General features: G+C 46.8%; 1 protein-coding gene across 2 annotated transcripts in view; it reads left to right on the forward strand.

The window, feature by feature from the left end:
• Positions 1-22,167, forward strand: part of LOC121273354 (nck-associated protein 1-like) — a 147,200-nt gene extending 125,033 nt beyond the window's left edge. Inside the window, exons 25-31 of one of the 2 annotated variants that reach the window (XM_041180530.1) lie at positions 239-321; positions 3,355-3,435; positions 7,604-7,697; positions 12,196-12,309; positions 16,805-16,914; positions 19,679-19,768; positions 21,993-22,167. In XM_041180530.1, coding sequence (XP_041036464.1) covers positions 239-321; positions 3,355-3,435; positions 7,604-7,697; positions 12,196-12,309; positions 16,805-16,914; positions 19,679-19,768; positions 21,993-22,109 — 689 coding nt within the window. In that variant the 3' untranslated portion in view covers positions 22,110-22,167. Of the gene's footprint in view, positions 1-238; positions 322-3,354; positions 3,436-7,603; positions 7,698-12,195; positions 12,310-16,804; positions 16,915-19,678; positions 19,769-21,992 lie in introns of those variants that run through there. The other variant, XR_005942005.1, reaches the window with a different exon arrangement.
• The last annotated feature ends 2,839 nt before the right edge of the window (positions 22,168-25,006 follow it).

The raw sequence follows: 25,006 nt of genomic DNA on the forward strand, positions 1-25,006 counted from the left end.
AATGATTCTGTAGGTAGGAAAGGTTCACCTACGCCCGGGAGTTTAATACAAAAATCATTATCGAGGGACGTGTTGGAGTAGAGAAAATTAGCATTTCAATAGGTGGAAAGGGTTTTGCAGTGTGGGTATTCTGCATCAATATAAGTGCACTGAACACCTCCTACACCGAGTGCGATAGTAATTGTGGACCTGTGCTCAGTTCCCTGTCAATTGTTCTCATGACCTCTTTGTGTTCCAGCTGCTGACAATGTTCTGAAGAGGATGACCATTATTGGTGTGATCCTGAACTTCCGATCTATGGCACAGGAAGCACTTCGAGATGTAAGTGGAGGCACTTCCTGTCCGTTTCTGCACTGGGGATTATACACTGTAAAGATAAATGAAAGAGGACAGACTCAGTAAGAGCCCACCTCAGCTCACAGGCACTGCACACACTTGGTGCTGACTGCACTCAGTTTGAGTTTTATTGTAATCATTGCAGAAATAGTCCATTTGGCCCAACTGGATTGTACCAGTCTTTTTTCCTTTAATGGGATGAGGGCATCATTGGCAAGGCCAGCATTTGTTGCCCATCCCTAACTGCCCTTGAACTGAGTGGCTTTCTAGGTCATTCCAAAGGGCAGTTAAGAGTCAGCCACTTGCTGTGGGTCTGGAGTTCCATGTAGGCCAGACCAGGTAAGGAGGGCAGATTTCCTTCCCTAAAGGACATTAGTGAACCAGATGGGTTTTTACAACAATCGGCGTTAGTTCCATGATCACCATTACTGAGACTAGCTTTCAATTCCAGATTTATTAATTGTTTTTAAATTCCACCAGCAGCCATGGTGGGATTTGAACCCATGTCCCCTGACCATTAGTCTGAGCCTCTGGATTAATAGTCCAGTGATATTACCATATACCATCATCTCCCCATTTAGATTCCACACAAGGCTCCTCCTACTAGCATTACCTCTTCCCATTCTCCCCCTGTATCTCTGTCTTTTCCCTTCTTTCTCATGTCTCTTTTCTTGTTCTGAACAATGTATAATTTTAAGCTGAATTTATGTGTGTGTATATCTATATATATATATAAAATACATTTGTGTGTTGAGAAAGGTAAAAATGGTTTCAGTTTCACTTTGGTTTTGTTTATGAACCTTGGTGCCTGGGAGTCTGGTTAGACTTGTGGCTTTTGGATTTGTTTGTGCATATACGTTTTAATCAGGTTTTACAACCTCTTAAGTTAAAGAGATGGTTTAAAAGGGGTTGAAAACTCAGTGATTCCTCTTACTGTTATCTTGCAACAGTGATCCAGTGACATGCAAAAAAAAAAGACAGGAGTTGAGGGAGGGAATGTTCAGTGTGTGTGTGTGTCAGGGAGAGAAGATAGGGAATTTAAACTCTCTTAAAAAGAAAACTACAAGGCTATTGGGACAGTAGTTAACTGAATAATCAGTTAGAGGACTCGGTAAAATGATCAGTTTAGCAGAGGTGTCACTGGAAGACGGAGTTCAGGGAACTCATTTGTTTGCTTTGCAGTTGAAGAGACGGTGAGTTTAGAGTGTGATTTTTGGGTCTTTCGGGGAGAGTTGTGAGGTTGGGCAAGAAACATCAAGTGAATGCTCAGGAACTCACCAGGAGAAAACCATTTGCAACTGTGTCAGTCCCAAGCGAGAAGCTATTATGTCAAGCTAGTGGGAACTCTTCACTAGTTTGTGTGACTGTAAAGATATTGCTGGGGTAAAGGAATAATGTGAATTTGAATCATCTTCTTGAGTTTGTATTGAGATCTTTCCAATCATTTCGCCTGGTGTAATATAGTTCACTTTTCTTGTTTTAATGAATATTTTATCCTTTGCATTAAAAGTTAATCAGCAGACTCCTGTGAATTTGCTCAGTAACTTTCCTCCATGGTTTCTAAAATAAAGTTAGAATCGATGAAGCCAGGTTTCACTCTGGGATCTGAGTATTAACGTCAGCTGGGATCGTAACAGTGTGTTGAAGCTTCTAACAATGTTCAGAAGAGATTATTCCAACACGCTCCTGACTGGCATCCCATGTTCTACCCTCCACAAATCTGAGGTCATCCAAAATTCCTTAAACCCACTAAGTCCCATTCTCCCATGACTCCGGTGTTCATTGCCTACATTGGGTCCTGGTTAAGCAACACCTCCATTTTAAAATTCTCATCATTGTTTTCAAATCCCTGTCGGGCATCACCCCTCCCTATCTTGATAACACCCAGCAGCTCTACATGCCTACAAAACTGGGGAGGTGGTGGCATAGTGGTATTATCCCTGCACTAGTATTCTAGTGACCCAATGTAAGGTTCTGGGGACCTGGGTTCAAATCCCACCACAGCAGATGGTGAAATTTGAATTCAACAAAAATTTGGAATTATAAGTCTAATGATGACCATGAAACCATTGTCAATTGTTGTAAAAACCAATCTCCTTCCACTAATGTCCTTTAGAGAAGGAAATCTGCTGTCCTTACCTGGTCTGGCCTACATGTGACTCCAGACCCACAGCAACGTGGTTGATTCTTAAATGCCCTCTGAACAAGGGCAATTAGGGGTGGACAATAAATGCTGGCCTAGCCAGCGATGCCCACACCCCATGAACAAAATAAAATCTCTGTGCTCCTCCAATTTTGGTCCCTTGAACACCCCAGATTTGTAACATTCCTCCACTAGCTCTGGAATTCCACCCTTACACCTCTCCTACCTCACTTTAATGCAGTCCTTAAAATCTTGACCAAGTGTTTGGTCATCTGCCCTAATATTTGCTTATGTGGTGACGCTTCTGTGAAGCACCTTGAGATGTGTCACACTCTTAAAGGCGCTATTATATAGCTTGTTGCTGTTGTGTGCCTTAAGCCTCACCCCCACCCCTCCTTCAAGTACATCAATTGATCTGTTCCATCTTCCAGTTAATGGCCACTTAAGGCACATGCAGCAGGGAAGGCAGAGGCATGATGGGCTTTCACTGCATGAGTTGCTATCTGGCAGGAACATGGGAACGTCCTTTGGGGGGTCTGTTGTTCCCCCAGGATCAGTTCTTCCCTTTAACCCTCCCACCTGGACTCTCTAACCCAGCTCCCTACCTGCCCTCACTGGGGTTCCTCAGCCAGGCCCAATTAAAATCACAGACTTACCTCTGACTCCAGGCTCCCTGACTCTCCTACCATAGAGCCTGCCTGTAGTTCCAGCAGTGGCCACCTCTCGATCATGGGCACTGTTGGGACCATGGAGCCACGGGCCAGAGGGATTGGCTGAGCGAGGTGTGGCCCCGCCCAGCTCACCACCCTGCTGGTTCTCCCGGGGAACTGAACTTGGCAAACATTGAGCTCATGTTGTTTCTTATCTTTTGGCAGGTTTTATTGGATCACATCCCATTCCTCATGGGCTCCATTCAGATGCTGAGTGACATCATCAGCCCCACCACTGACACAAAGGTATGAGGGATGGGTAACATTGTGGGGGGAGGGGCAGTAAGGGGGGCACAGTTTCACTCCATCTCATGCCAACGTTGGTGTAAGTGGCCTTTTATGCTGTTTCTCAGGTTTTCCAGTGGGGTTACCCCATGGGGATCAGATGAATGGCAGAGAAACTTTTAGCCCAACACTATTGCGCAAATAAAGCACTGAACTAGATTTTGGCTCGATTACAGCATTAAGGGTTGTGGGACCACGTGATGTAGATTAAGTTCAGTTACAGATCAGCCACGGTCTCACTGAATTGCCGAAAAAGCGTGAGGGGCTGAATGTACTGCCCCACTTCCTCTGATGAAACCTACAGAACAGGTTTCATCACCAGTCCACCCGCCTGTGTCGAGGTATCTTATCTCCTGCAGGCCATCGGATGAGTCTCCAATTTGCCTTTAGTCAGCCCTCTTTCCACTCCTGATGGTTAACCACTGACCTCCGCTGGCAAGTAAATGCTCACTGGGGACAGGATGGGGCTGGGCATGTATTGGCCGCTACGGTTGAAGAACAGGCCAATAATCTCAACAGGCTCACTCATGGAGAAGGGTCACCTGGAGAGTGAAGGAGCCACCGCAGCCCCTTTGGTGAAGGACAGGCGAGGGAACGAAACTCAGCGTGGCATTTGCTTTAGAGTCGACCCTGGATCTGCCTGGGCTGAATCTCTCTCCAGCCCTGTTGGAACTCCTGGCGTGTTTGCGCCCACCAGTTAATACACCCACCCGTGAACACACCCACCAATTGGTAGCTCAGAAGACATCTCGAGGAGTGGCTGTAAAATTGTAAGGGATGGGACGCCAAGGTAAAGGCCTGGGGCCCAGCATTCAAACCCCTGTTTGATGGTGACAGGAGTGTAGCATGTGCTTGCAAAAGCGGAGGGGGGGATTGTCATAGAATCCTAGGAAGTTTATGGCACAGAAAGAGGCCATTTGGCCCATCGTGTCTGTGCCAGCTGAAAAATGAGCCCCCCCCAGCCTCATCCCAAGTTCCAGCATTCAGTCTGTAGCCCTGGAGATGACAGCACTTCAGGTGCACATCCAGGCACCTTTTAAATGGGTTGAGGGTTTCTGCCTCTATTGCCCTTTCAGGCAGTGAGTTCCAGACCCCTACAACCCTCTGGGTGGAAAATCTTTCCTCAAATCCCCTCTAATCTTCCCACCAATTACTTTAAATCTCTGCCCCCTAGTCACTGACCTCTCTGCTAAAGTAAACAGACCCTTCCCATCCACTCTAGGTGGCCACTGCCATGAGTCACACTGGACTGCCTTTGGTTATGCCACTCAAACCGGTTTGGCAGTTGAAGCCTCTTGATTTTGCCCGTCTCCTGACTCACTGCAGGCACAGCCCCACAGTCATAGGTACCTTCAGCTATTAGTGCCATCTTAGCAGATGTGGTTAACTGGGCCATACCAGCAGGGGATGAAGTCTCTGAAAAACGTTAGTGAGCTAGCAATGGCTTCACTGCCCACTCCTGTACCACTGCCTCTGGTGTCCACCAAGGATCCATCAAATCCCCCTCCTATTTCTCATCTACATGCTGCCCCTCAGAGGTTAACAGATTCCTTTTTAACTCTTTAACTATAAAATTCAAGTGCACAGCCAAAATTTCAAAACAAATCGCATCAAAAACCCCCGTACCCTGTACAAAGCAATGACATTGTGAGCAACACATAGAGCCCTTAACAATTTCGGAGCCCAAGATTTTGTAATTAATTCTGATTAGCCTTGAGGAATGAACCTCAACAGTTTGATTGTCATGTTTGATGAGTACTGTCTTAACATCACTACCAGCACCTTTCCATTCCCTATGATAACGCACCAAACCCCCTGAATTAAATTCTGTCTCAGATGGTATTTTACAATGCCTCAGAGCTCTCTGAATTTTCTCTGAGACCTCAGACTTAATGAAAGCCCTTCTCCCTGCATTGTCTTCTCCATGAGACCCACCTCCTGCTCCCTCGCCCCTATTCCCACTAAACTACTGACCACCCAACTTCCCTCCTGGCCCCCATGTTAGCCGATACTGGAAATGGTTCTCTCTCTTCAGTTGTCCCTCCTTTACATCTGCTGTTATCATCTCTCACCTCCAGAAAATGACCCTTGACTCCGCCAACTTTGCAAACTACCATCCCATCTCCAACATCCCTTTCCTCTCCAAAGCCCTTGAACATGTTGCCACCTCCCATATCCATTCCCATCTTTCCCGGAACTCCATGTTTGAATCCCTCCAATCAGGTTTCTGCCCCTGATACTGAAACGATCTCTTATCAAAGTCACAAATGACATCCTGTGTGACTGTGACACAGGTAAACTTTCCCTCCTCGTCCTTCTTGACCTGTCTGCAGCCTTTGACATGGTTTGACCACACCATCCTCCTCCAACACCTCTCCACTGTCGTCCAGCTGGGTGGGACCTGCTCTCACCTGGTTCCATTCTTATCGATCTAATCGGAACCAGAGAATCACTGGAAATGGCTTCTCTTCCTGCTCCTGCACCGTTACCTCTGGTGTCCCCCAAGGATCTATCCTTGGCCCCATCCTATTTCTCATCTACATGCTGCCCCTCAGTGACACCATCCGAAAGCACAGTGTTAGTTTTCACATGTACACTGATGACAGCCAGCTCTACCTCACCCCCACCTCTCTCAACTCCTCCACTGTTAGTAAATTATCAGACTGTTTATCCGACATCCAGTACTGGATGAGCAGAAATTTCCTCCAATTAAATATTGGGAAGGCTGAAGTTATTGTAACCGTCAACTGTATCCCTCTCCACAGATGCTGTCAGACCTGCTGAGTTTTTCCAGGTATTTTTGTTTTTGTTCTAGATTTCCAGCATCCACAGTATTTTGCTTTTATCTTATTGTTTTCGGTCCCTGCTCCAAACTCCTTTCCCTAATACCGACTCCATCCCTCTACCTGGCAACAGTCTGAGACTAAACTAGTCTGTTTGCAACCTTGGTGTCATATCTGACCCTGAGATGAGTTCTGACCACATGTTAGTGCCGTCACTAAGACCACTTATTTCCACCTCTGTGACATCGCCCATCTTCACCTCCATCTGAGCTCATCTGAGCTGCTGAAACCCTCATCCATGCCTTCGTTACCTCCAGCCTCGACTATTCCAACCCACTCCTGGCTGCTCTCCCACATTCTACCCTCTGTAAACTGGAGGTCACCCAAAACTCTGCTGCCTGTGTCCTAACTCACACCAAGTCCCATTCCCCTATCACCCCCGTGCTCGCTGAGCTACATTGGCTCCCGGTCAAGCAACATCTTGACTTTAAAATTCGCAACCTTATTTTTAAATCCCTCCATGGCCTCGCCCCTCCCTATCTCTGTAATCTCCCCCAGCCCCACAACCCTCCGGGACTGTTGCCTTTTCCCAATTCTGGCCTCAGGCATCCCCGATTTTAATCGCTCCACCATCAGAAGCCACGTGTCCAGCTACTGCGGCCCGAAACTCGGGAATTCCCCAAATAAATCTCTCCACTGTCCTATCCTCCTTAAAAGTGACCTTTGCCCAAGTTTTGGGTTATCTGTCTTCACGTCACTCTGTGGCTCAGTGACAAATTTTGTTTAAGTAGATCTATAAACTGTAGAAATAATATCTAATAAATATATAATAAATTACATAAATGCAAGCTGTTACTTTCTAGTATTGACACAAAAATTTAGTGAGCTGATCTCTGAGCTGTGCATCCAGTGATACAATTATCAGACCAATGTTCCATTCTCCTGAAGGAAAATGCAAGATCAGTGGGTCAGGCATTCACATTATTCAAAAACAAAACTAGCTGCAAAAACTCAGCAGGTCTGACAGCATCTGTGGAGGGGGCGACAGAGTTAACCTTCCGAGCCCGTATGACTCTTTATCAAACTCTCCTTCTGATGAAGAGTCATGCGGACTCGAAACGTTAACTGTGTTCCTCTCAGCAGATGCTGTCAGACCTGCTGAGTTTTTCCAGCTAGTTTAGTTTCTGTTTCAGATTTCCAGCATCCGCAGTATTTTACTTTTATCTTAGGCATTCACGTTCATTGGGGTCTGCAATCCCACTCCCACTGCGGATAGGGACTGTCACGTGCAGCCGATACCCCTCGAGAAATGGTGTCCTGAGTAACTTGTTTCTTGACTCCTGCAGGATATGTTAGCTATCTATGAACTGATGTCTGCAGCGGGGGGCTCTTGCCAGGTGGATCCTGCCCTTCTCATTGCACTTTCAAATCAAAAGAATGGTAAGTTCACGGTAAGGGGGGGCGGTGGGGGGTGTGTGGTTTGGGGTGGTTGGGGGGGGGAAATTAAAACAAAATGTAGAAAGAGGTGGAGGGGTGAGTGACAGTGATGAGAGCGTCCATTAATAAAGGGCAGTGATCATGAATCTCAAATGGCAGGTTGCCTCTCCGGGAAGATGAGGGGGAATCTCTTCTCTTGGAGAGTCAATAGTCTTTGAAATTCTCAACCCCCAAAGAGCAGTGGAGGCTGGGTCATTGACTATAATCAACACTGAGTTAGAGTTATTTGGCACAATCGACATCCTGGGGGTTAGCATTGACCAGAAACTGAACTGGACCAGCCGTATAAATACTGCGGTTACAAGAGCAGGTCAGAGGCTGGGAATCCTGCAGAGAGTAACTCACCTCCTGTCTCCCAAAAGCCTGTCCACCATTTACAAGGCACAAGTCAGGAGTGTGATGGAATACTCTCTACTTGCCTGGATGAGTGTAGCTCCAACAACACTCAAGAAGCTCGACACCATCCAGGACAAAGCAGCCCGCTTGATTGGCACCACATCCACAAACATTCACTCCCTCCACCAACGACGCACAGTAGCAGCAGCATGTGTACCATCTGCAAGATGCACTGCAGCAACTCACCAAGCCTCCTTAGACAGCACCTTCCAAACCCACGACCACTACCACTGTGAAGGACAAGGGCAGCAGATAGATGGTTACACCACCACCTGGATATTCCCCTCCAAGCCACTCACCATCCTGACTTGGAAATATATCGCCGTTCCTTCACTGTCACTGGGTCAAAATCCTGGAACTCCCTCCCTAACAGCACTGTGGGGGTACCTACACCACATGGACTGCAGCGGCTCAAGAAGGCAGCTCACCCCCACCTTCTCAAGGGCAATAAGGGATGGGCAATAAATGCTGGACTAGCCAGCGAAGCCCACACCCCATGAATGAAATAAAAGAGAATTTTGATTAACAAGCAAGTCAAAAGTTATGGCGGGTAGACAGGAAAGTGGAGTTGAGGCCACAATCAGATCAGCCTTGATCTTATTGGGTGGCAGAGTGGGCTCGAGGGGCTGAATGGCCAACTCCTGCTCCTAATTCTCATGATCTAATGTTGGCTCCATTGCAAAGTACTGACTGGATCTCTCACTAACCATGGTTCAGACACACCAGAAAACATGGACTGGGTGCAAATCAGCCATGGCTCAGTTGGTAACAGGTCTTGTCTCCAAATCAGAAATTCAAGTCCTGGTCCAGGACTTATGTACAATAATACAGAGCACTATTTTGAAGAAAAGTAGGGGAGTTGTCCTGGGCCAATCCCTCAACCAACACCACAAGAACAGATTACCTGGCCATTCTCGCATTGCTGTTTGTGGGCGCTTGCTGTGTGCAAATTGGCTGCTGCATTTCCTACATTGCAACAGTGACGACACTTCAAAAGTAGTTCATTGGCCGGAAAGCACTTTGAGTGTCCGGTGGCCGTGAAAGGCGCTATGTAAATGCAATGTAACTCTGATCCAAGCGTGCTATGAATGGGATGTAGTATTAGGAGTGAAACTGGGCTCTGTAGTCCCCACTTTTAGACGCTAAAAGGCCTGTTAAACTATAAAACTGACATCCATGATGTGCGCGCGCACACTCCAGTGGGAAGTCTGCTGGACACCATCTTGGCAAATGTGTTTGTGCGCATGCCTAGCAACCACTGACAGCAAGCAGAGCAAGCTGTGTGTGCTGCCAATCAGCGGGTAACACTGACGTGATGCCAATGCTGCCATTTTGGAGCTCCTGGCAGCGCCTTCTCTCAGCCTCCCGCAGCTGAACAAGCAATGGCATGAAAGAAGCGCGATTTAAACGGATCATAAACTACTACCAGGTTAGTTGCTGCATTACTTTTTTTTCTGGCTGTTGCTGCAATTCTACAGGTTTTTAGAGCTTCATCTTGTTTGTTAAAAGTTTCAGTACTCTTCAGGGAGTGGCTTGGCTGGTGCTAAAGTACTGTTTAGGTGTCTTAACAGTGCACTGACCAGTTGCTTCCAGACATGGAGAGCCTAGTAAGGCTCCCTCTTAGCATTGGGCACGACTGCAAGAATATTAGAGGCCATGTAGAGCAGGGCAAGCTGCTCGAAGAGGGAGGAGGAGAAGGCTCTCAGCTGGAGGCCATTTCCACAAAGGGTCTTTAGGCGCAGATTGGTTGGAGACCAGATTGCGCGCGCGCTAGAATGCACTCTGGTTTTCGGAGCCAAAAGCGATGACAGCAAGCTAAGACTGCATGACAGCAGTCTAAGCTTAGACGGCAGCACTAAGGTGGAAGCTGTTTGTGCTGCAGTGGGAGCTGAGATGTTGGCCAGCAGATGCTGCATTCTGGTTGGCTCCATGGGTGTGCTGTTGGAAGTCGCCACCCATTCCACGCTGGAAAGGGTGAGCGCCAAGCGCTGCACACAAGGGCCTGTTGGTGCCAGACTCCTCCATGCTGCTTGGCATCGAATGCACATTTCTGGCAGGCTTAATGTGCCAATTATTTACACGTGTGCACCCATCAGCCCTTTTCTGTAACCTAACCCATCGAGGTCCTCATCTGAGTCCTCCTGCTGTAGAATTGGTGTGCCACCTCACCCACTGGCGAGCTAGCACCTGAAATAGCCGTTCCTCCAGCCCCTGGCAGCAGGCACACTTGTGCCTGGTGTCTTGGCACGTGCAGACCCTGCTGCCATTGTAGCCTCTAAAATAAGCACAGTTTCAGTATATGAGGGGGCTGGTTAGCTCAGTTGGTTAAATGCCAACAGCATGGGTTCCATTCCCATTCTGACTGGGATAGACTTGGGGCCTGTCCCCTCCCTCTACCTCTGAGAGCGGACGGGCAATGGCAAAGCAGCACTGGCAATAGCTCAGGCTGAAGCACCAGCAGACAACGAGCCTTTAGACAGAACTCACATGTGAAGGAATAAATGACACATGCGGCCTGGTGGCTGTGAGTGCAAGATCAAGTGATCGCCTCTCTTCATCTTCTTTCCCCACTGACTGGGAAGGTTCCAGTTCATGGGTACCTGAAATTAAAAGATAAAAGCAGGCAAGGATTGGGTTATGCCAAGCGGAGAGGAGAAAATGAGAACTGTGTGCCTACGCCACCTGCAGCTTTTCAATCCGAAGGGATCGGTGGATGAGCTAGAAGTGGAATGACAGCAGGAATGTTTGATATCAGGTTACCCTGATCATCGTCGCTTCAGCTCTGCAAGTGGCCGCAGCCTCAACAAGGGTGCTAAAGTACTGTTCTGGCGTCTTAGCAACTTGTGCAGTAACATGGAGAGCCTAGTAAGGCTCCCTCTTAGCATTGAGCGCGACTGGAAGAATATTAGAGGTCATGTAGAGCAGGGCAAGCTGCTCGAAGAGGGAGGAGGAGAAGGCGCTCAGCTGGAGGCCATTTCCACAAAGGGTCTTTAGGGCGCAGATTGGTCGGAGACCAGATTGCCCGCGTGCTAGAACGCACACTGGTTTTCGGAGATGCTGCTGTTTCGCCCATGGCCGTTACAACATGTGGGTGCACTTGCCTTCTGCCAGCCTCTTTGCTGCTGCCTGCTGTTACACACCATGTTCTACTGCAAGAAAGAGGCAAGAAGGGCAGTGAGTGTCTTGCAATGTGGGCGACATAGTTGAATAGTTGACACTGTGTGCAAGCTGTGGGAGTTGGGGTTGGGACTGTGTGTGTGAGGGTGAGGTGAAGCCCTGATGGATAGGGATTGCTTGTAGGTGAGTGATGGGAGTTGGTGAGGCTTGTGGTGCAGTTGGTGGTACACACCATTTGAAGATGCATTCACCGACTGGGACCACTTGTGGGTGATCATTAAACTTCCTCACGCACTACCTCCATGTTCTTGGGTCTACATTCCTGGCCTGGACCCCCACAGCTTTCTCTTGCCACTGCGCTTTCTGAGCAAGTGCTTAGAGGGCCTTCTACTTCCCTGCAGGTAAACGACATCTCTCCTCTGTTCCTCTCCCTCCACCAAGACAGCCATCGCAGTGTTGGAAAACCTTGATGCACACGCTCGCCTGTGGTTCATTGTTGCACAGAACTGTTCCAAATGATGTCAGCACTTCCAGCAGCCACAACCTAACCCTAGCGCCAACCCTCGTGCTAAAACTAGTGCTAACCCTAATGCCAACCTTGGCACCAACCATAGCGCTAACCCTGGCTCTAACCCTAACCCTGACTCTAACTTTAATCCTAACGCTAATGCAGCTTCCCTGCACATATCGTGAAGGCTAGCTTTAAGTAGTGCTAGACAGTGATGATAATGGGCCCCTGCTGATGTGTGCAGCCAACCAACAGTTTGCTAGCATGCAGAAACCAAGGTAACAAGCAGGCAGCGCAAAGTTGACATCCTGCCTGCACTTTTCAGTCAATGGGTGCAGGTTAATCACGCTTCTCAATTCCTGCACTTGTTTTCATGGTTATCCAATTGAAACTGCTAATGACTCTCTTCTTTGTTTCCAGACATTTCTCCGGAAGAAGATTACAGACTGACTAACCTCCTCATGGTCTACATAGCTGTCTCCCTCCCATCTCTCGCCAGTGACCCCATGTCGTTGTACAATCAGGAACACCAGGGTGAGTAGCAAACTGAGCACTCAGGCAATTAACAGTGTCAGGAAACTGTAATGATAACTTGCATTTATGCAGCACCTGATTACATCCCACAAAAGCGGCCCAAAGTACTTCACTTTCTTTTGAAATGTAATCGTGGAAGTAAGTATAACATCCATTTTTTGCATAGCAAGATCCCAGGAAATGAAGAAATGATCAGTTGATAAGTGAAATAGGAAAAACTGCAATTGCTGGAAATACATTTAAGGAAGAAACTAGATAGGAAAACACGGAAGGCAGGGAGATAAATAATACATGAGGGAGAAAGGAATAGAAAGATATGCTGATAGATTGGAATGAAGAGGGGTGTGAGGAGGCTCATGTGAAGCATAACCACCAGCATAGACCTATTGGGCAGAATGGCCTGTTTCAATGCTGTGTGTCCTTCATAATTCTATGCACGACACGGTCGTTCAGTTAACTTCTGCAGGTTAACGCTGGAGAGTGTAGTGTTTCATGGGATTTTCTTGTCTTTTCTATTGATAGATTCTGACCAACACATGAACTTCCAGAATCATAGGCATTCCCTTTAAATATCCATTCAGCATGCTGTTGGTGTTAGTTCATGGATGAATGTTGGTCCAACTCACTGCTCATCTCCATGGCAATTATAACATCCACTTCAACAAATGGTGCAAGCTTAATTTAAAATCTCATCCAGAAGATGCCACCTCCAACCATGTAGCATTTCTTCTGGACTACATCTCCATCAGTGTGGCACTCTTTCAGTGCTGACCCTTCGACAGTGTAGCACTACTTCAGCACTGACCTTAGGACAGTGCAGTGCTCCCTCAGCACTGACCCTCCGATAGTGTGGCACTCCTTCAGTACTGATCCTCCGACAGTGTGACACTCCTTCAGTACTGATCCTCCGACAGTGTGGCACTCCTTCAGTACTGATCCTCTGACAGTGTGGCACTCCTTCAGTACTGATCCTCCGACAGTGTGGCACTCCTTCAGTACTGATCCTCTGACAGTGTGGCACTCCTTCAGTACTGATCCTCCGACAGTGTGGCACTCCTTCAGTACTGATCCTCTGACAGTGTGGCACTCCTTCAGTACTGATCCTCTGACAGTGTGGCACTCCTTCAGTACTGATCCTCCGATAGTGTGGCACTCCTTCAGTACTGATCCTCCGACAGTGTGGCACTCCTTCAGTACTGTCTTCCGACAGTGTGGCACTCCTTCAGTACTGTCCTCCGACAGTGTGGCACTCCTTCAGTACTGTCCTCCGACAGTGTGGCACTCCTTCAGTACTGTCCTCCGACAGTGTGGCACTCTTTCAGTACTGTCCTCCGACAGTGTGGCACTCCTTCAGTACTGTCCTCCGACAGCGTGGCACTCCTTCAGTACTGACCCTCCGACAGTGTAGCGCTCCCTCAGCACTGACCCTAGGACAGTGCGGTGCTCCTTCAGTGCTGACCCTCCGACAGTGTAGCACTCCCTCAGCACTGACCCTAGGACAGTGCAGTGCTCCCTCAGCGCTGACTCTCCGACAGTGTGGCACTCACTCAGTACCTACCCTCTGACAGTGCAGCACTTCCTCAATACTGACCCTCTGACAGCGTGGCGCTCCCTCAGTACTGCTCTTCTGACACTGCCGTACTTGCTCAGTAATGACCCTCCAACAGTGTAGTTTACCTTCAGTGCTGGCCCACTGATAGTGAGTCAGTATGAGGGAGTGCTGTCCTGAAAGGCTGCTCTGGATCTTTCCTAGAATCATTGCATCATAAAATAGTTATAAGGTCATAATCATAAGAAATGGGAGCAGGAGTAGGCCATTCAGCCCATCAAGCCATTCAACAAGATCATGGCTGATCTGGTTGTGGCCTTAACTCCACTTTTCTGTCTGTCCCCCATAACCCTTGACTCCCTTGTTGATCAAAAGTCTGTCTAACTCCGCCTTGAATATGATCAATGATCCAGCCTCCACTGCTCTCTGGGGAAGAGAATTCCAAAGACTAATAACCCTCTGAAAGAAGAAATTCCTCCTCATCTGCATCTAAAACAGGAGACCCCTTTGTTTTAAACTGTGCCCCCTAGTTTTAGATTCTCAGCATCCACCCCTGTCAAGCCCTTTCAGAATATTATATGTTTCAATCAGATCACCTCTCATTCTTCGAAAATCCAATGAGTGTAAGCCCAACCTGCTCAAACCTTCCACACTGATGCTCCCTTTGGGTTCCGCCAGGGCCACTCGGCTCCTGACCTCACTGCAGCCTTGGTCCAAACATGGACAAAAGAGCTAAACTCAAGGTTTGAGGTGAGAGTGACTGCCCTTGACATCATGACAGCATTTGACCGAGTGTGGCGTCAAGGAGCTCTAGCAAAGCTGGAGTCAATGGGAATCAGGGGGAAAACTCTCCACTGGTTGTAGCCATACCTAGCACAAAGGAAGATGGTTGAGGTTGTTGGAGGTCAGTCATCTCAGCTCCAGGACATCACTGCAGGAGTTCCTCAGGGTAGTGTCCTCGGCCCAACCATCTTCAGCTGCTTCATCAATGACCTTCCTTCCATCATAAGGTCAGAATTGGGGATGTTCGCTGATGATTGCACAACGTTCAGCACCATTCACAGCTCCTCAGATACTGAAGCAGTCCATGTCCAAATGCAGCAAGACCTGGACAATATCCAGGCTTGGGCTGACAAGTGACAAGTAACATTCGTTCCACACAAGTGCCAGGCAATGACCATCTCCAACAAGAGAGACCTAACAATCACCCCTTGATGTCCAACAGAATTACCATCACTGAATCCCCCACTATCAACATCCTGGGGGTTACCATTGACCAGAAACTGAACTGGACTAGCCATATAAATACTGTGGCTACAAGAGCAGGTCAGAGGCTGGGAATCCTACAGCGAGTAACTCACCTCCTGAATCCCAAAGCCTGTCCACCATCTACAAGGCACAAGTCAGGAGTGTGATGAAATACTCCCCACTTGCCGAGATGAGTGCAGCTCCCACAACACTCAAGAAACTTGACACCATCCAGGACAAAGCAGCCCTGCTTGATTGGCACCCCATCCACAAACATTCACTCCCTCCACCACTGACGCACAGTAGCAGCAGTGTGTGTACCATCTACAAGACGTACTGCAGCAACTCACCAAGACTCCTTAGACAGCACCTTCCAAACCCACGACCACTACCATCTAGAAGGACAAGGACAGCAGACACATGGGAACACCACCACCTGGAAGTTCCCTTCCAAGTCACTCACCATCCTGACTTGGGAAAATATCACCATTCCTTCACTGTCACTGGGTCAAAATCCTGGAACTCCCTCCCTAACAGCACTGTGGGTGTACCTACACCACATGGACTGCAGTGGTTCAAGAAGGCAGCTCACCACCACCTTCTCAAGGGCAATTAGGGATGGGCAATAAATGCTGGGCCAGCCAGCGACACCCACATCCTGTAAAAGAATAAAGAAAAAAGCTCTCATCCCAGGGATCAGCTGAGTAAACCTTCTCTGAACAGTTTCCAATGCAGGTATAATCCTCCTTAAATACAGAGACCAAAACTGTACATAGTCTCACCAATACCATTTACAATTGTAGCAAGACTTCCCTACTTTTATATCCATCCCACACATGATCAGAGAAAGCACAAAGGGTAGTGATCTGTGTGAAACTAGATACAATATATCATTGTATATTACAGGCTGGTCTAGATCTTTCTAGTATATTACAGACTATTCTGGATATTTCCTCTATGTTACAGGCTGGCCTGAATTTCTCATGTACATTACAGGCGAGTCAGTATCTTTCCTATATCTTGCCTGGATCTGCCCTGTATATTACAGATTGATCTGGATCTCAGCTGCATATTACAGGCTGGTCTGGATCTTTCCAGTATATTATAGCTAAGTCTGGATCTCTCCTGCATATTACAGGTAGCTCTGGATCATTCCTGTATATTACAGGCAGGTCTGGATCTTTGCTGTATATTACAGGCTGGTCTGGATCTTTCCCGAATTTTTTAGGATGGTCTGGATCATTCCAGTATATTACAGGCATGCCTGGATCTCTTCTGCGTATTTCAAGTTGGCCTGGATCTTTCCTGTATATTACAGGCTGGTCTGGATCTCTCCTGTATATTACAGGCCAGTCTGGATCTCTCCTGTATATCACAGGCTGCTCTGGATCTTTCCTGTATATAGCAGGTGGGCTAAGATCTTTCCTGTACATTACAGGCAGTTCTGGATCTCTCCTGTATATTACAGGCTGGCCTGGACCTCTCCTGTATATTACAGGCTGGTCTGGACTTCTCCTGTATATTACAGGCTGTTCTGGATCTCTCCTGTATATTACAGGCTGGCCTGGATCTCTCTGTATATTACAGGCTGGTCTGCATCTCTCCTGTATATTACAGGCTGGCCTGGACCTCTACTGTATATTACAGGCTGGCCGGGATCTCTCCTCTATATTGAAGATTTTTTTTTTTTGCTTTCAGGTCACCGTAACAATATCCACTGTGCAGCCAAAGCCATCAACGAGATTGCAGCCGCCCTCTACACTATTCACAAGAAGGACATTCAAAGTCATCTGAAGGAATTCCTGGTGGTCAGTGAAGCATTGTGTTTGCAATCATTGCAATGTGGAAATTTACACTTGGATCGAAAGTCATGGCTGCTTAGCAGGGAAAATAGGCCTATATATACACACACACACACACACACACACACACACACACAAACTTACACACACACACAAACTTACACACAGGCACTCACGCACTCTCATACACATTCACACTCACACAGACTCTCACAGGCTCACAATCACTCATTCTCTACACACACATTTGCTCTCACACACTCCACACACACAGCCACATACATACACAAACACACACTCAACTCACTCATGTCATTTACATAGACATACACTCAGACAAGCAAATGCATATACACACACACGCACATATGCACACACGTACACGCACACACACGCACACACACAATTACACACACATACACACACTCGCGTGTGTGTATACACTCAGACACAAACATACATAACAGTACCAAGCACACACAGTCATACATAGACACACACACTCATAACTACACTCATGTAAGTGGGGACACACACACACACACACACACACACACACACACAGATACACAATCACAAACACACACACTCAAACACCCACATCTATAGTCACACACAAACAGACAGACACACACACACTCAATCACATATGTAGCCATGTAGCCCCACACACTTACAAACAAGCATATACACACTCACAAAAAACATGCTCACACTAACAGATATAGACTCATACCCATTCTCTCCCCCCTCTCTCCCAAACACACACACACAAACACACACACACACACACACACACACACACACACACACAGCGCCACATCCTCTCACACACATGCTCAAACATACAAACAGGCATACACACAAGCTGAAATGCACATAGCTTCTAAAGGCCATTTGGTACCAGGGGCAGATAGATTCACTGTTGCCTTCACAATGAAACTCAGGCCATTTGTCAAACCCCTGCAGATGTTGGACAGTGATCTCCCCTGAGGATTACAACTTAGTGAGTGTGAATTAATGAATTAAAGCCAGTATGGATTTGTTCAAAACAGATTGTGTTTAACGAACTTGATTGAGTTTTCTGATGAGGTACCAGAGAGGGTTAATGTGGTGTATTTGGACTTCCAAAATGCATTTGATTAAGTGCCACATAACAGGCTTGACAGCAATGTTGAAGCCCAGGGAATAAAAGGGACAGTGGCAGCCTGGATACAAAGTTGACTGAGTGACAGTAAACAGAGAGTAGTGGTGAATGGTTGTATTTTGGACTGGAGGAAGGTTTACATTGGGGTTCCCCAGGGGTCGGTGTTCAGACCCCTGCTGTTCTTGATCTATATTCATGACCTAGACTTGGGTGTACAGGGCCCAATTTCAAAATTTGCGGACGACGCAAAATTGGAAGCATTGTGAACTGTGCGGAGGATAATGATAATTTTCAAAAGGATATGAACAGGCTGGTGGAATGGGCAGACAAGTGACAAAGGAAATTTAATGCAGAGAAGTGTGAAGTGATTCATTTTGGTAGAAAGAATGTGAAGAGACAGTATAAAATAGAGGGTACAATTCTAAAGGGTGTGCAGGAGCAGAGAGACCTGAGGGTATTTGTACATAAGTCATTGAAGGTGGCAGGACAGGTTGAGAGAGTGGTTAAAAAAGCATACAGGATCCTGGGATTTATAAAAAGGGGTCTAGAGTACAAAAGCAAGGAAATTATGATGAACCTTTATAGAAAACTGGTTCCACCTCAACTGGAGTGGCAGTGGTGGGTTACAGTTCACTCAGAGTTCAAGTTGCTGTGATAACACGCTTTTACATGTATGCTGTAGCCATGAATAGTGATAGAGGCTCCCAAGTTTCTTTCCATCACATGGTTGACCAGGAATCTCTCCCACTCTTACCGCCTGCCATTGGTGCATGTCGGAAGGATTTGCAAGTTGATACACAACCTGTTTGGCCACGTTATGAACACACCTTCCTTGGCCATCAAGTCCTGGAGTGGGACTTGAACCCAGAGTTTCGGGCTCAGAGGCAGGTACATTACCCACTGTGCCACAAGACCTCCTGTCAACTGGCTTATTGTGTCTGGTTCTGGGCACCACACCTTAGGAAGGATGTGAAGGCTTTAGAGAGAGTGCAGAAAAGATTCACCAGCATAGTTCTGGAGGTGAGGGACTTCAGTTATGTGGATAGATTGGAGAAGCTGGGGCTGTTCTCCTTAGAGTGGAGAAGGTAGAGAGGTGATTTAATAGAGGTGATTGAAGTCATGAGGGGACATGGACAGGGTGGATAGGGAAAAACTGTTCCCACTTGTGGAAGGATCGAGAATGAGAGGGCACAGATTTGAAGTCATTGGCAAAAAGAAGCAAAGGCAACATGAGGAAAAAGCTCCTTACGCAGCGAGTGGTTAGGATCTGAAAGCATTGTATCTGGAGGCAGATTCAGTTGCAGCTTCCAAGAGGGAATTGGATTATTATCCAAAAAGAAAAATTTGTAGGCTACAGGGAAAAGCAGGGAGAGTGGAATGGGTGAGTTGTTCTTGCAGAGAGCCAGCAGGGACACAATGGGTTGAATGGCCTCCTGTACTGTAACCAATCTATGATTCTAGGAGGATGTTGATGCCCCCTCAGGTTTAAAATGTTTCTCTTCCCTGAGCTTTAACAACATGTTGCTGTTGCACAATAATCCCGGTGTCCCCAGGGAATTCTTCCAGCGGAGTAGCTCATTGATGACAGCGAGATTCACCTGTATTTTCTCATTCTCTATTTAGTTTGCCTCGCTGAGTCTACTGCAGATTGGTCAAGAGACAGACAAGCTACTCATGAAAAACAGAGAATCGATTTACCTCATTCTTCATATGGTATGCTGAGCTTGTCGTTACTCTGTAAATGCATTGCACAGAGAATATTACTAACTTTGAACATAAATCACTTCCATAACATCGTCCAACTCTGCCAATGCCCCAGCCTGGAGGTTGCTTAAATCCTCCACCCATGCAATGTTAGCTTTAGTCTCAGCTATCCCAATGCTCGAAACGAAAATTTATCCAAAATTCTGCTGGCCACGTCCTTACTCATATCAGAACCTTTTCACTCGTTACCCCCTGTACTCGCTAGCCTAAACCGACTCCAGAAACAGCTCAGTTTTTAACATTCTCAAACTTGGATTCAGATCAGTCCATGGTCTCACTTGTCCCGGTCACTCCAAATTCCATCTACCCAACAAAGCTCCAAGGTCATTAAAGGTGTATTCAAAAAATCCTTTTACTCTGTAACGTTGAGCGTTTGTAACATAGGTCACATGTGACATGTTATCATAGAATTGTTACAGCACAGAAGGAGGCCATTCAGCCCATCATGTCTGCACCAGCTCACCAAATGAGAATTATGACCTAATGCTGTTCTCCTGCTTTTCTCCCTGTACCCTTGCACATTATTTCTATTCAAGTAATCATCTAATGCCCTCTTGAAAGCCTCAGTTGAACCTGCCTCCACCACACTTGCAGGCAGTGCATTCCAAACCCGAACCACTCGCTGTGTGAAAAAGTTTTTTCTCACCTCGCATTTGCTTCTTTTGCAAATCACTTTAAATGTGTTCCCTCTGGTTCTCGATACCTTGACGAACGGGAACAGTTTCTCCCTGTCTACTGTCCTGTTATATCCTGTATGGATCAGAGTAAGCATGTCATTGTAACACGCATCCCAGCACCTTGTAGTGCACTGTATGTGGAGATTTTTTTTATTTGTTCACGGGTGTGGGTGTCGCTGGCTAAGCCTGTATTTATTACCCGTCCCTCAGTGCCCTTGTTCAGAGGGCATTTAGGAGTCAATCACATTGCTGTGGGCCTGGAGTCACGTGTAGTCCAGACCAGGTAAGGACAGTTGATTTCGCTACCAAAAGGACATTAGCGAATCAGATGGGTTTTCATGACAATCGGCAATGGTTTTGTGGTCATCATCAAACCTTTAATTCCAGGCTATTATTGAATTCGAATTTTGCTGTTGGGATTTGAACCCGCATCCCCAGAGTATTTCCCTGGGCCCCATGGAATACTAGTCCAGAGTGGCCACACCACTATCCCTCTGCCTCCCCCCCTGACATCACCATGCCTCAAAGGTCACAGGGCGTGTGGCATTTCCCTGTGACACAGGTCACACAGAAGGTGTCATTTCCCCTTTAACACGTGTCGCAAGGAGCATGTCCATTAACCTGTCACATGAAAAAGTCCATTTGAGCTGAGAGGCGGTCTGTCAGGAGGAGTGCACTGCTCAGAGCCCAGTTCTATGGAGTACTTCTGCAGAATAATTAACTTGGGGATAAAAGCAAAAAACTGCGGATGCTGGAAATCCAGAACAAGAATAAAAATAGCTGGAAAAACTCAGCAGGTCTGGCAGCACCTGCAGAGAGGGACACAGTTAACGTTTCAAGTCTATGATTCTTCATCAGGACACATCTGTTGAAGAGTCATACGGACTCAAAACATTAACTGTGTCCCTCTCTGCAGATGCTGTCAGACCTGCTGAATTAACTTGGGGAGTTTCGTGAGTGAGAGGATTTTGTGCACTTCTGGCATTTAAAAGCGGACACAAGAAGCAATCTGAAAGAGGGAGCGGGTGATAGCGAGACCTGAGAGAGACTTAAAATTCAAAGTTTAAACAAGATACGAAAAGTGGGAATAGAGATTTTCTGTTCATTAGATGGGCAGCTGAGACCTCTTGCCATTCCCATACCACGGACACTTCACATGTGCCTCCAGCTGTTTGTGGGATCACAGAACTGATGCATCGGCTGGGAATCAAACCCAGGCCTCCCACGTGGCTGGGCCAGAATTCTACCACTGAACCACCGAAGCTCAATAACACACAAAAAAAAGGCAAGCGTGTGTCGGTGGCAAAGAGAAAACACAAGGAGAGGAAATCCTGAGGCAGCAGCCCATCCAACACTCGGGGTGGGACTTAAAAGCACAGCTTTCTCAGGCAAGAGTGCTGCTCACTGAACCACCACTAACATGTAGCCCTGTCACAAAGGGGAAAGGTTAATGGGAGAGGGCTTTGCTGAACTAATGGTGTCATTGTGTTCCACAGTTAATTGAGCAGTCCCCTTTCCTGGAAATGGATATGCTGGAGCCATCGTTCCCATACGTTTTGCTGAGGAATGCCTTCCGGGAAGTCTACAGACCCATCATGATGACCACAGGATAGACACCGGCTGATGGGAGGAGATTTCCACTTGTGTTTCCTCTTCAAATTGATCTTTGGAGCTGAATCCAATAGGGTGGGGTTTGGGGGGGGCGGGGTGGTGGGGTGGGGAGGTGGTTGCAGACAATGGCAGTGTTGTGGGGTGTAGAAGAGGGAGGATAAGGGACAAAGTCCCAGAAGTTCAGACCAGTATTCTTATTTCCCAGTTTTACTGGTGTTCCATTTTAAGTTATACAAGACCAGTTCAGTCCAGTACTCTTATTTCCCAGTTTTTACTGGTGTTCCATTTTAAGGTATACAAGACCAGTTCAGACCAGTATTCTTATTTCCCAGTTTTACTGGTGTTCCATTTTAAGGTATACAAGACCAGTTCAGACCAGTATTCTTATTTCCTAATTTTACTGGTGTCCCATTTTAAGGTATACAAGACCAGTTCAGACCAGTACTCTTATTTCCCAGTTTTTACTGGTGTTCCATTTTAAGGTATACAAGACCAGTTCAGACCAGTACTCTTATTTCCCAGTTTTTACTGGTGTTCCATTTTAAGGTATACAAGACCAGTTCAGACCAGTATTCTTATTTCCAAGTTTTTACTAGTATTCCATTTTAAAGTATACAAGGCCAGTTCAGACAAGTATTCTTATTTCCCAGTTTTTAATCGTGTCCCATTTTAAGGTATACAAGACCAGTTCAGACCAGTACTCTTATTCCCCAGTTTTTACTGGTGTTCCATTTTAAGGTATACAAGACCAGTTCAGACCAGTATTCTTATTTCCCAGTTTTACTGTTGTTCCATTTTAAGGTATACAAGACCAGTTCAGACCAGTATTCTTATTTCCCAGTTTAACTGGTGTTCCATTTTAAGGTATACAAGACCAGTTCAGACCAGTATTCTTATTTCCAAGTTTTTACTAGTGTTCCATTTTAAAGTATACAAGGCCAGTTCAGACCAGTACTCTTATTTCCCAGTTTTTACTGGTGTCCCATTTTAAGGTATTCAAGACCAGTTCGGACCAGTACTCTTATTTCCCAGTTTTACTGGTGTTCCATTTTAAGGTATACAAGACCAGTTCGGACCAGTACTCTTATTTCCCAGTTTTTTACTGTTTTTTTGTTCTGGGAGGTGTGGGTTAGAAGGGGAAATAGGGGCAGTGGCGGGATAAGAGGGGCATTGAGAGACAGAAGGGGGGTTTGGAGAACAGAGGGGGTGTGGGAACAGAGGGAGCAATGAGGGCATGGGGCTATTAAGAATGGTGGTAGAGATAGAAGGAACGGTGTGGGGAGGGGGTGGGGGGAATTCATCATAAAGCACCAATTTTGAATCTGTATGTTTATTCCCAACTCTTTTCAAGTGGACAAAATTATACAAAACGAAAGCCCTCTGCGGTTTCTTCCTTCAGTTTGGAAGTTTTCTGGGGAGGCACAGAACCACAGTTGCACATAAGTGAGGCCGAGAGGGCTTGCTTCTAACCACTGCACATGCGTTCCATCAGAATTCTGCAATAACACTTAATAAGCATTCTTTTCCAATATCTGAGCAATGCCCAGGTTTCGGAGCAGGATGCCTGTCACGCCTGCTTTTTGCAGCACAACGATGCTCACGCCAGCTGCACTGAGACTGAAATGTGCAACTTCAGATGCGTTTGTCACCAATGCAGTGTAACATGAGGGCTGGGTGTCAAAGGGGGCAAGTTGGCACATCCTTCCAGTGCTAGGTGCAGAATGGAAGGTGTCACTGCCACAAAACCCACCTGCTCCTCTGCCATGCGAAGGACAAATTACATGGAACAAGCAACTGCTCATTCCTAGGCCTCATGTATCCTTACTGCAAATGGGCACTCGCTGTTTAACCGCTTGGCTGTTCTGCTTGTCAATTTGGATTAAAAATGGAGACGTTTGAATTTTCTTTTTAATGTTGTTCCACCAAAATAATTTTCCAATGTTTCAACACACACTTTATAAGAAGAGAGTGCCAGGGAGGATTGTGCCAATTTTGAGTGAACAGCAAGGCCACCAGATAACTGAAGTCACAGCATGGGCACATAGACTGCGGGAAGGAAACTTGACATTGGCATAAGAAAGGGAGACAAAATCGGCAACAAAGTCGAAACAGCTGCGGAAGACATGTTTCCAGAACGTCATCGGACACGGAGGTCTCTGATCTGCCAGACATGGAAGCCTCCAAAACTGCAAGCCAAGGCCAATGGAAAGAAGCTTTCGGAGTTGAGCTTGTGGAACTGAGCCATTATATTCAGTAGCTTTTCAACTGACTAATCACACTGTCCTTTCACACTCTGGGACTGGGTACAGTGGGTTATCACACTGTCCTTTCACACTCTGGGACTGGGTGGTACAGTGGGTTATCGCACTGTCCTTTCACACTCTGGGACTGGGTGGTACAGTGGGTTATCACATTGTCCTTTCACACTCTGGGACTGGGTACAGTGTGTTATCACACTGTCCTTTCACACTCTGGGACTGGGTACAGTGGGTTATCACACTGTCCTTTCACACTCTGGGACTGGGTGGTACAGTGGGTTATCACACTGTCATTTCACACTCTGGGACTGGGTGGTACAGTGGGTTATCACACTGTCCTTTCACACTCTGGGACTGGGTGGTACAGTGTGTTATCACACTGTCCTTTCACACTCTGGGACTGGGTGGTACAGTGGGTTATCACACTGTCCTTTCACACTCTGGGACTGTGTGGTTCAGTGGGTTATCACACTGTCTTTTCACACGCTGGGACTGGGTGGTACAGTGGTTATTCACACTCATTTCACACTCTGGGACTCGTACGTTGAAAGTTGCACAGTAGTAGGTTTTGCCATGCTTTTCCATGTCTGTGGATATGTGTCTTTTAGAATTCACAGATGTACAATGTTGACACTTGCCCC

The sequence above is a fragment of the Carcharodon carcharias genome, chromosome X (genome assembly GCF_017639515.1).
Source record: "Carcharodon carcharias isolate sCarCar2 chromosome X, sCarCar2.pri, whole genome shotgun sequence".
NCBI classification, from domain to species: Eukaryota; Metazoa; Chordata; class Chondrichthyes; order Lamniformes; family Lamnidae; genus Carcharodon; species Carcharodon carcharias.